This window comes from Chinchilla lanigera, unplaced genomic scaffold (assembly GCF_000276665.1).
Source record: "Chinchilla lanigera isolate Chin_1 unplaced genomic scaffold, ChiLan1.0 scaffold00168, whole genome shotgun sequence".
Lineage (NCBI taxonomy): Eukaryota > Metazoa > Chordata > Mammalia > Rodentia > Chinchillidae > Chinchilla > Chinchilla lanigera.
The window spans coordinates 1,659,162-1,672,196 of record NW_004955569.1 but is presented as its reverse complement, the minus strand read 5'-3'; the positions used below and the strand labels follow the sequence as shown (position 1 = coordinate 1,672,196).

At 38.4% G+C, this 13,035-nt stretch overlaps 1 protein-coding gene across 1 annotated transcript in view; it reads right to left on the bottom strand.

The window, feature by feature from the left end:
* Positions 1-7,367: 7,367 nt before the first annotated feature.
* Positions 7,368-13,035, bottom strand: part of LOC102008473 (zinc finger protein OZF-like) — a 15,668-nt gene continuing 10,000 nt past the window's right edge. Inside the window, 4 exon segments of the mRNA XM_013509377.1 lie at positions 7,368-7,790; positions 7,792-9,181; positions 11,440-11,500; positions 11,698-11,824. Coding sequence (XP_013364831.1) covers positions 7,716-7,790; positions 7,792-9,181; positions 11,440-11,500; positions 11,698-11,824 — 1,653 coding nt within the window. The 3' untranslated portion in view covers positions 7,368-7,715.

Below are 13,035 nucleotides of genomic sequence, written 5' to 3'. Positions count from 1 at the left end.
TGTCTATTTGTTTTCCTGAGAAACTATTTTGTAGACAATAATATGTAAAATGATAACCATTGATAATTTCCTACCATTTTGTCTGTAATTTGCTAAGTCCCCCCTATTATTATGTTATCCTTCTTTTATTCTTTAAAATAAAAAAAAAAATTAATGAGAAAATAAGATACTTCCATAACAAAGAACAACTGAAGAAATTCATGACAACCAAACCAACCCTACAAAGAGTACTGAAAGATATTCTAGACAGAGATAAAAATGACCACAATTCTAAGAAAAACAACAAAAAGGAACCAACAAACATGGTAGGCAATTAAACAGAGGGGAAAAATAGGGAACCATCAGCAGAAAAATAACATGACAAAGATAAGCCAATACATATCAGTTATAACCATTAATGTAAATGGCTTCAATTCACCAATCTAAGGAAACAGACTGGTAGAGTGGATCAAGAACAACAAAAATCTAACAATATTCTGTATAAAAGAAACATCATTACCTCAAAAGGAAATTCACAGACCAAAAGTCAAAGGATGGAAAACAATACTCCATGTAACAGGAACCCAGAAAAAGGAACAGTAGCTATTCTCTTTGCAGACAATGTAAACTTCAAACCAAGAATGATCAAAAGAGATAAAGAAGGTCACTACATACTTGTTAGGGGAAAACTTCAAGAGGAAGAGATAACATTCCTAAAGTTGTATGCACCAAATATGGGTGCACCCAACTATATAAAACAAATTTTAATAGACATGCAAAATCACATAAACAATAACACAATCGTAATAGGGGAATTTAACACCCCATTGCCACAAAGAGATAGATCAACAAAATAAAATTCAGCAAAGAAATAACAGAACTGAACCAAACTCATAAACAAATGGACTTAGTAGACCTTTACAGACTGTTCCAACTTCAACAACAGAATACACAATCTTCTCAGGTGCACAAGGGATGTTCTTTATAATGGACAATATACTGACCCATAGAACATGCTTAAATAAATACAAAGGAAATGAAATTATCCCGTGAATATTATCTCACCATAGTGCAATGAAATTGGAAATTACTGACAAAAGAATTTGCAAAAGCTCCATAAACGCATAGAGTTACCCACCAGTGTGAGTCCTTTTATGTCTATAAAGAGCTTGCATCCAATCTCCTACATTGCCTACACACATATGGTATATGCACTAGTATGCCTTTTCCATGTATTGGATGGCACTTTTGTGTACTGACTGATTTAAACATAGATGACACATGCAGGGTTTTACCTAGTGAATTCTTTCATGTGTTTGCAAGTACTCTGTTTGCTAAAGAAGTCCCTCATTTGTTGAACAAAGTTTCCCCTGGGACACTTTGCATTTGAAAATAATTCTAATATATACTTTCCCACATTGTTCACCCATATAGGGTTTCTCCTCACTGTCAATGGTTTCATGCTACCACATTGGACAATTTTTTTTAAAATTTTTATTTTAAAGAGTAAAGGAAGGATAACATAAAAATAGGGGGGGGTTACCAAATTACAGACAAAGTGGTATGAAACTATCAAGGTTATTGTTTTACATATTGTTATCTACAAGATAGTTTCTCAGGAAAACAAATAGACAATAGTGAGTTACAGACAAAAGAGGTAGGAAATTATCAATAGTTGTTGAACTATACTTTAGTATCTTCAAAGTGGCTTCTAAAGAAAATAAATAGAGCTATACATGAGTGACCTATTGAATAATTGTTAACTATTCTCAATGGTTGTTGTAGGAAACACATAATAATAAACATGGATCCATTTATCAAATAGGATAGGAACAATACAAACATTACAGAGTTATGGACAGATTAGCAGGAAAATATCAATGGCTGCTGTAATACATGGTGGTATCTTCAAAGTGGTTTCTCAGGAAGACAGAGATACACAAGAAGGATCTAACAAGTAGTTACAGCCTAAGGGTTTTCAAAAATATCATATTACCTCCTCACCAGTGACTCCTTTCACTGAGGTGTGAAGGCTGGAAGGCCAGGATTGAAAAGGCCAGGACCGAGAGACTTGCACCTGTTTAGCAACAGGCTGTTTTCTTGTTCCTCCATAGTCATACTTACCTGGGGCTCCTCCATGGAGATGACAGTCTGGCCAGAGGGAGGAGGCAGAGTATGCCCCATGCCCCCTCATTTCTGTTGGACTAACTGGTAGGATGGGTCTGAGCTCTGGGGCCTCCGCTTCAGAGGGCAGACTGATCTCCACTGGTCACCTCTGCATTCAGGGCATGGCCCAGGGGGCTTCTTAGGGCAGTTCCTCTTGAGGTGGCCTGACTTTTAATAGCAGTAGCAGGTGAATGCAGTTGTCAAGTTCTTCTTGGGGCCCCTAGAATCAGACTTAGGGTCAGTTTTCTTAGTGCTGCAGCAAAAGCAGCTGCTTTTTCTCAGTCTCTTTGTTTTCTCTCCTTGACTTCCTCCTCGTTACAGCTATAGAATACTGAGAAGGCAATTCTTACATCTCAAGTGAGCCATCTGGGGCAAAAGCCATTTTTTGTAGCTTTTTCTCTCCAGCCTCCCATCACATTGGGACCCCACAACCACTTAGTGTCCTCTCCCCAACCATCAGCACAGGCAGAGGATTCTCGCTGCAGACCTCCCCGGACCTCCACGTGCTCCTCCACCACAGCCTGTACTGTCAGGGGAAGAATGGCTTCCCGGGGATCTCCTCAGGTATTGCACAAGGTCCTCCTAGTTTGCAGCTTCCAAGCGGCTCTCATGACCGCAGTCCACAGGACCTCTGACTCCTCAGGTTTAGTCTGCATTCTCATGTTCTCCAAGTCCTTGTTCAGCAGCTGCTCCTCTGCTGACTCTAGACCTTTCTGGTTCTCAAAGGCAGGGACAAGAGTGACCTGTTGTGTGGCATGTATTCCCAAGGGTTTCTCCATGTCAGAATGATTCATGCACATCTGTAGGCGGGCCTCCTCAGCCAGTGTGTGGTGGGCCAATTGTGTCATTGCTTCTCTGTGCCATGATAGTTCTGATTTGTGCAGCGGCAGCTGTCCCTAGGGCAGGTGCCCCTTGCCGCATGGTCTCCTGGGAGCCGGGGGCCCTCTTCCCAGGCGCCTGAGAGGCTGGGGGCTGCCACATTGGACAATTTTTTAAACCACTATCAATATTCTAATTTTAATTTCTGCCTCTGCTAAACATGTTTATAAAATACATTTAGGAGTCAATAACTTTAACATATTGTACAATATACAGACTAGCAAAAGAATATGGTTGGATAAATAAAACCTTCTTTTGTCCCTACCAGTTCCAACTGGGTGAGATTTTTCATTTCTTGGTAGGCTGGACAAATCTCCTTCCTCAGCCAGAAGAGTTACCGAAGGCAGGCCATGTAGCCTTTTTTTTTTTTTTTTTCCGGTACAGGGAACCGAACTCATGACCTTGCGCTTGCCAGGCAGGCGCTTTGCCGCTGAGCTAAATCCCCAGCCCCCATGTAGCCTTTTATACCATTTAAGAATAAGGAGTCAAATTTGAGGGTGAAGGATGATGGAAGCAATAAAGATATGTCAAAAGGAGGCCAGAGCCGGGTGTGGTGGCGCATGCCTGTAATTCCAGCACTCAGACGGCTGAGGCAGGAGGATCATTGCAAGTTTGAGGCCAGCCTGGGCTACAAAGTGGCTTAAGGTCAGCCTGAACTGCATACCGAGACCCTGTCTGAAAAAAGACAAAACGAAACAAAACAAAAAAACAACCAAAAGGAGGTAAGTAAAAATCATACTTTTGAAAATAAAAATTATACCTTCATGCCACAGGTTCATTTTTATTTTATTTACACTATACCAGGAGCAGAATTAGCAGGAAACATGCCCACTTTCATAAAAGTTTGTTAAGACAAAAATTTCTTATCAGACCACTTTTAACCTATAAAACGTATTTTTGGGCAGGGGATATTAGCTCAGTGGTATAAGCACCTGCCTGGCAGGTGCAAGGTCCTGAGTTCAATCCCCAGTACCAAAAAAAAAAAAAAGAAAAACCCGTATTTTTACCATTGAATGAACCATTACTGTCTGCGAGTGAGCCATTCTCCTCCACCTACCCAAACAAACCTGACTACACATGGTCAACTGTCAAAATACATAAAGTGTCCCTGTTCCAAACTATAGTGCAGATCTCTGCCTTGAAGGTCCACACACTACTTCTGAGTATGTACTAAAATTTCTGTCTTATAAACCTTCTCTGTGCCTCTAATTTATATGTCTCAAAATTATTTTTTCTGTGAAGGGACTCAGGGAACCTCCAGAACTTCCAAGGTTATGGCAGATAGAGTTCTCAGACCAAGTTCAATAACAAGACTATTGGAGATGAAAGAGAAGACCAGGGAAGAGAGAAAAGGAGTCGTAATGGGAGGATGGATATAATCAAAATATAACATATATACCAACAGAGCCTGAGACAAACAATCACATGATCACCTCAATAGATGAACAAAAAGCAACTGAAAAGTGAAAGTTCATTTCTCTTTCTAGGCAGGCTCAAGTCTGGGCTCATTATCAAGGTGATTTTTCTACATGACAAGAACATTTGTAAGTTAACTAAAAAGAGAAGTTAGAACCCAAATCTTTGATTTGTATTTTTGGTACCAGGACTCAAACTGACAACCTCAAGCTTGCCAGGAAGGTGCTGTGCTACTGAGGTATATCCCTGGCCCAAATCATTAAAAATGTTGTTCCATTCATACTACATTAACTGATAAAGTAGAAAGGAAAGTGCTATGGTATTATAGGTGATTTATACTGAAAAATATACACTTTAGAAAACAGTAAGTCTATTATTACTTATAAGTATTGAAATGGTTTGCAAACAGGAAATGAAAAATGAACACCCCCATTCCTTCTCTTCTTTCCAAATGGAGATGCTTGTCTTCAGGTCTTGTGTACCTCAGAATGTCCTTATTCTATTTACCTTCAAATGATCTATCTTCCTCACCTCTGTTAACACCGATGAAGTCTTCTTTCTATAGTAAATCTCAAACATAACTAAAAATGTATTTTCCTTTGAAAGAATTGCAGCTTCAGATTTCATATTCCTCAGCTTAAACCACACCCAACATGGCACAAAAATATTGTACTATGGCAAAGATAGAAAGTGTTGAAGAATCTGTGAGACTTGGACATGGGGATGAACAAGTAATGTTCTCAAGCAATGTAGATGCTGTTTGTCTTTTTGCCATTTGTTCAGTTATGCCTTCTCAGACAACTTCTGCCATTCTGATTTTTCTCCTGTGAACAGCCTGAGAGACAGGCTTTGTGAACCTGAAAAAAATAGTTTGCTTTGTGACATCACATGACAGCTTTCTAATGAAATAAACAGATAAATGGTGGATCAAAGGGGCATTAGATTTAATTATGCTACTGAGAAAAGAACATGATTTAAACTTTGTCAGATTTCATTTATGAATTTTCAGTTTTATATCATGGGACTCTTCTAGAAAGGTCAATCTTCATCCAAGAAGAGGAAGACTACGACTGTTCAGCTGGTGCCACACCCCAAAGACTGGACTGATAGTGGCAAAGGTTATATACTACAACCCCTACATCCCTGTATGGTTTTTGCTAGGTAAATCCCATGCCTCAGTTTCCACACATTTAATTCATATAACTGTTATTACCACACGCTTGTATTGCACACTAGTGGCTCTGTATTTCTGGCATCATACTATGCTATCGTTCTCATTATTCAATATTGCTTTTCTGCTGCCTGTATTCAATGCATTTTCTTTAGAACCCTAAGAATTTGAAATCCTGATGCACTTACATATTCAGAATCTGCTATTTATACAATACTGAGTTAATATGAGATGTTGTTTAACTTTTGTTTGTATGAGAAAAGTACACAATATGTAATAGGCAATAGGAACATACACCTTTCAAAAGTGGAGAGGAGCAAGAAATAGATGAAAAACAAAGAGGGAATGAGAAAGGCAAGAACAAAGAACTCAGATCTACTCTATAAATCAAATGCCTTCCAAAGATGAAATTACAATATATATAATACAAATAGCAATTAATAAAAATTATAAATATTTTGAAACAGCTTTTGCTTTTCTGTTTATCATCAGCATGTGAACATAGAGACACGCCATGAAACCTGGTAAAGCACACTTCTGAATGTCTCTGTGGATCCTTGTAGAGAAACTGAGATGTGAGTTACAGATGCAGGTGGGAAGCAATGGTCATGAGAATAATTGGTGCCATCCACGAAGACTCAGCATAGATGAATTAAAAACTTCATTAAAAAAGCTTCTAGCATATTGAAACTTCTTTTTTGGGGGGGTGGGGGTGGGGGTTTCTGGTACTGGGAATCGAACTCAAGACTTCACGCTTGCCAGGCAGGCACTGTGCCGCTGAGCTAAACCCCCAGCCCCTGAAATTTCTTAAAAAGGTGCAATTTTTAATAGTAAGACACAGACACAGAGACGACACATTTACATGTGATTTACTGAAAAACACAAAATGAATACATTTTAGGATATTTACATTTTTGACAACATATTCTGGAAATTATATTGACATATGTTAACTTCCCACTGTGAATTCTTTTAGGTTTTTTTTGTTTGTTTTTTTCCGGTACCGAGAATCAAACTCATGACCTCGCACTTGCCAGGCAGGCACTGTGCGGCTGAGCTAAATCCCCAGTCCTCTTTTAGGTTTTTGATAATCACTCTTTTTTTTTTTTTTTTTTGAGACAGGGTCTCGCTATGCAGTTCAGGCTGGACTTGAGTTCACTTTGTGGCCCAAGCTGGCCTCGAACTCACAATGATCCTCCTGCCTCAGCCTTCCGAGTGCTGGGATTACAGGTGTGAGCTACCATGCCTGGCTCAACAATCACTCTTATGTCACAAAGACTGCCCATATTGCTTACATAACAGGGTTTCTCCCAAGTATGGGATCTTCTATATCACCAAATATTCACATTATCAGCAAATCCTTTTCCATGTTTCTTGTGTACATAATCATTCTCCGCAGTATGAATTCTTCCATGCCCTTGACAGTTACTTTGTGAACTAAATGCATTACCACACTGCTTATATATATAGGGTTTCTCCCACTGTGAATTTTTTGGTATCTTTGCAAGCTATGATTTTTGATGAAAGATTTTCCACATTGCTTACATACATAGGGTTTCTCCACAATGTGGGATCTTGTCTACAAAATGTGGACTTACCAGCAAATCCTTTTCCATATATATATATATCTTTTGTATATATCTTATATATTATATATAAATCTTATACATATATGTATAAGATATAGATGATATATATATATATATAAGAAATATATGACATACATCTTATATATCTCACATATATAAGGTTTCTCCCCAGTGTGGGATTTTTTATGTGCACACAATTTGGACTGATCAGCAAATATTCCTCTGCATTTTTCAAATACACAGGTTTTTATCCCAGTGTGACATGTTTCATGACCTTCACAGTGACTGTGTACTGAATGCTTTCACACACTCTTTATGAACATATGGTTTCTCCCAAGAGTGGGACCTTCTATGTTGACAAAATGTGGTGGGTGTTTTTTTTTTTTCGGTACTGGGAATCAAACTCACGACCTTGAGCTTGCCAGGCAGGCGCTGTGCTGCTGAGCTAAACCCCCAGCCCCGACAATATGTGTTCTTAGCAAATCCTTTTCCATACATCCACATACATAAGGCTTTTACTGAATACGAGTTCTTTCATGACTTTGACAATGACTGTGTGAACTGAATGCTTTCCCACATTGCTTATATATAATAGTGTTTCTCCCCAGTGTGAATTCTGTGATGTCTTTTCAAGCTACTATTTTGCCTGAAAGATTTTCCACACTGCGTACATACGTAGGGTTTCTCCCCAGTGTGAATTCTTTCATGTACAAGGAGGGTATGGTTTTGGCTCAAAGATTTCCCACATTGCTTACACACAAAGGGTTTCTCCCCAGTGTGAATTACTTGATGTCTTTTCAAGCTACCCTTTTGACTGAAAGATTTCCCACACTGCTTACATACATAGGGTTTTTCCCCAGTATGAATTATTTCATGTACAATAAGTTTACTATTTGCATTGAAAGATTTCCCACATTGCTTACATACAAAGGACTTCTTCCCAGTGTGAATACTTTCATGACTCTGACAGTTACTGTGTCTGCTGAATGCTTTCCCACACTGCTTACATATATAGGGTTTCTCCCCAGTGTGAATTCTTTGATGTAATAGAAGGCTACCTTTTTGGCTGAATGCTTTCCCACATTGCTTACATACATACGGTTTCTCCCCAGTGTGAATTCTTTCATGACTTTGACAGTAACTGTGTCTCCTGAATGCTTTCCCACATTGCTTACATATATAGGGTTTCTCCCCTGTGTGAATTCTTTCATGTATAGTAAGTGTACCATTTTTGCTGAAAGATTTCCCACATTTCTTACATACATAGGGTTTCTCCCCAGTGTGAATTCTTTCATGATTTTGATAGTGACTGTGTGAACTGAATGCTTTTCCACATTGCTTACATATATAGGGTTTCTCCCCAGTGTGAATTCTTTCATGAACAGTAAGTTTGCTATTTTGCTCTACAGATTTTTCACATAGCTTACATACAGAGGGTGTCTCCTCAGCGTGAATACTTTCATGACTTTGATAATGACTTTGTGTACTGAACGCTTTCCCACTTTGCTCACATGCAGAGGTTGTCTGTGCAGTTTCAATTTTTTTATGTTTTTGAAAGGAACTACTAAGAGCTAATGCTTTTCCGTATTTCTTAGTTAGATTGGGTTTCTCTCCAGCATGTCTCCTTTCACATATCTGAATACAGTATGAAGAAATAAAACTATTCTCACAGTGCTTGTATACATGTGGATTCCTCAAACTGTGACTTCTTTTATGGATTTCAACACCACTGTTTGTTGGTAAGGTTTTCACACTTTTTTTACCTACAAAAGTTTTCTCTCCACGGTGATTTCGTTCACCAAGATGATTTCGTTCACTAAGATCAAAGTTGGCCTCTCCACACTGCTCATATTGATAGGGTTTCTCTCCAGTCTTTCTGATTTTGTGCTTTTCGAAGGACAGGAAAACACTGAAGGGTTTTCCATGTTCATTACATTTATATCGCTTCTCTTCAAACTGTAAATAATTGTCTGCATCACATCTGTAAATGAAAAAGAATGGTATCAATAAAAAAGAAGGGGCTGGGGATTTAGCTCAGCGGCAAAAGCGCCTGCCTGGCAAGCGCAAGGTCGTGAGTTCGGTTCCCGGTGCTGGAGAAAAAGAAAAAATAAAATGTCTCCATACTAAAAATTGTTACTTAAATGGAAAATTTGGTTTCACGCCTCTTAAGAAATTCTGATGATGAATCGACTTATTTCCATGGAGGATACCTTTAAATGTACCATTCTAAAAAAGAAGCTTTTGATTTGAGTGTTATAAATTGGTATATTATTCCTATACATAATATCAAGTTTTATTTTAGGTGATGGGTACATATGAGTATCAAATATTTTCATATTTGAGCTCTCCTCCCCATCACTCTCCACTCTATTTATCCTGATCATCTTTCCCATCTCCAAAAAGTGACGATTTCTGCTTCCTATCACCTCTCCTTAACTTTACTACCAAATAAGCTTTTAGTTTCCCATGTAAGAGAAAACCTGTGATATTTCACCTTACGTGCCTGCCTTATTCCACTTAACATTTTGGGATTGAATTGCAAGTGTTTTTGTCTTTTTGGCAAATGGTATCATTGCTCTTTTTTTTTGTTGTTTTTTTTTGTTTTTTTTTTCCGGTACCGGGAACCGCACTCACGACCTTGCGCTTGCCAGGCAGGCGCTTTGCCGCTGAGCTAAATCCCCAGCCCCTTCATTGCTCTTTATATAGCCTATTTTTCAGTGATAAGAGTTAAACACAAGTCTTAGCACTGAATCACATTTGCAGATTTATCCTTGCTTATTTTGAGAGAGATTCTAATTGACCATTAAATTTCTTGGCTGAACTTCGAGTTGTTGTCCTGCCAACTCAGCTTCCCTGAGTGCTAAGATTACAAGAATGCACCACCATGTTCAGCCAGCCCCATATTTTCTTTATCTAGGCATCCAGGGATGGGCATTAGGGCCCCCTACAGAGCTTAGCTATTGTAAATTGTGTCCAGAACTTAGATATTGTGAATACCCATTCATGTCTCGCTTTAAACAATACACTATATAGATCACTAAAATTTGATGATTTTAACTCATTTCAGAATATACTGAGAGCAAGGTATGGTGGCACTGTCCTGTAATCCCAGCACTTGGGAGGCTGAGGCAGGAGGATCCTTGCAAGTTCGAGACCAGCTTGGGTTACAAAGTGAGCTCAAAGCCAGCTCAAAGCCAGCCTGAACTGCATAGCGAGACCCTGTCTCAAAAAACAAGACAAAACAAAACAGAATATACCGAGAGAATCACCAAGCAGAGTGGCACACTAATTTCAACACTCACAAGGCTGAGGCATATGGCTCGCTATGAGTTCAAAGCCAGCTTGAGGTATAGATTAAATTCAAGGCCAACATGAACTGCAGTGTGAACCCTAGCTCAAAAAGTGGAAAGAAAAAAAAATACCCACAGACTTATACCTGTATCATATGTAAATATTTTTATTGATTTATGACACCTCTGTATATTGATTATCATTATGGTTTTAGTTTACATTCCCACAAACAATATATGAGGCTGACTTTCAAGACTTTTAAACATGAACAGCTCAATATTCTGGGGGATGACTTCCAAGTACTTCTTATGATAGAACTAGCATTAAACTGCATTATGAATACTGCTTCCATGTGAGGCATTTTCTAGATCACAAATATCTCATATTCACTTGTATCCACAAATGGGTATTTTGAAGATGTGTTTCTGTCTAAATTCAAAATTTGCTGTGTGTCGCAGCACACAGCCTACAATCCTAACACTTGGGAGGCTGTGGCAGGAGGATCTTTGCGAGTTCAAGACCAGCCTGAGCTACAAAATGAGCTCAAGGCCATCCTGAACTGCACAGCAAGACCCTGTTTCAGAAAGACCAAAAAAAAAACAAAAACAAAATTCAAAGTTTATCCATTTCATATATGCCTAAGTATAATACTTAAATCCAATCTCTTATATTTCCACAACGTTGATCATGAAGGAATATTTTAGACTGATATAGGACAATGTGTTATTTATGGCATGGTATAATTACTACCGGTTTCCTATATTCCGATATTTTTCTGTGGACTGACATGTAACACAACATCAACCTGAATGCACCTCTGCATAGTTTTGTGTGGTTAAATCAATCAATTGGGCCATGGTCTGCTATCTTCAGTTTCATTTACTGTAACATTGCTGCTCACACACTGACTTTTAAGAATACTCCCTTTTTCTTGTAAGTGAAAATTACCTTAGTTTTCCTGAGCGATCTCTGTCCTCTTCTTCAATTTTCTGGTTATCCCATGTTCTTCCTGTATGGTAGACATACTAGAAAAATCACTATAATATTATATCAAAATTCATAGATTCCAGTAATAATTATGGTATAATGTAACATGGCTTGAGATATACTTCAACATTTTATAACATTCAAATTTATTAAGCTATGTCACTGAGCAATAATTAATGCTCCATGATTCAATAAGTAAGAAAAAGATATCATGCTTACCTATAGCAGTCATATTCATAAGTGTTTCCCACATCACACTTCCGTAGAGTTTCTTGTGGGATGGAGTCAGCAAAGCCCACTCTGCCGAGCTGAAGTTCACCGCTACATCCGCAAAGGTCACTTTCTCCTAAATAATGACACATTTCCTCAACTTCAGACACAAACTGATACATCTCAGCTCCTCTCATAAAAAACTCAACTGAGGATTATTCTTTGAAATGAGAACTGTTTACCTAGTCATCAAACCCATTTATATGCACATATTTTCACACAGTAAATCTGACGCTAGACTGTAAAATATTGCCAAAACAACCACAGCTTTTTTCATTGCTTTTCCCGTTGGGGTCTATACTGCACTTGTGCGCTGTCTTTAGAGCAGATCTCATAGAGGGAGCACGGAAATCACTGACAAAAGTAAGAAGCAGAGCAACATCTAAGGAAACATCTAAGGAAAGGTTCTGATGCACCATAAATTATCTCTTTTCACATCTGTTTATTGACAACAATGTGTCCACCTTCCATTGTGCTTAGGTCACACTGAGTCTTAAACCTTTTGTTTTAGAAAAATATTTCATTGAATATTAAATAAGATATATGAATAATTAAAAAGTTAACAAAAACAGGTTTATAGAACCTGTCTATTGACAATGAATGTAGGGGAATAGCAGCATATAAACTTACAGCTTTTGGAAACCGAATTATCTCCTTGCACTTGAGTATTAAAAATATTGGTATGGTGTAAGGGAGGATAATGTAGGAAAGGACATAAAATATAGGAAATGCAATGAAAATCAAGATACTACAAGCAACTAGTCAGTAAATACAAAAGTAAAACTTCAGCCCAATGAGATGGTATATGCTTGCTCTCCCGAAACTTGGGAGAATTATGTAGCATGATTGTTATGAATTTCACAGTTGGTATAAGTTCAATATCCAACCTGGGCTGTGTAGTAAGGACAGTCAAGATTACAAAGTGAACTGGGCGTGGCAGCGCACGCCTGTAATCCCAGCACTCGGTAGGCTGAGGCAGGAGGATCGCTGCAAGTTTGAAACCAACCTGGGCTACAAAGTGAGCTCAAGACCAGCCTGAACTACATAGCGAGACCCTGTCTCAAAAAAGATTACAAAGTGAGACACTTACTCAAACTCAACAAAAATGAACATTTAAAATAATACTGATTCAAGCTTGACGAAGTGGTGCTTGCCTATAGTCTTAGCAGCCATAGGCTGAGGCAGGAGGATCACTGTGTGTTCAACTACAGCCTGGGCTAAAAACTGTTTTCAAGTCCAGCCTGAACTGCATAGTGAAACTCTGTCTCAAAAAGACAAAAAAAAAAA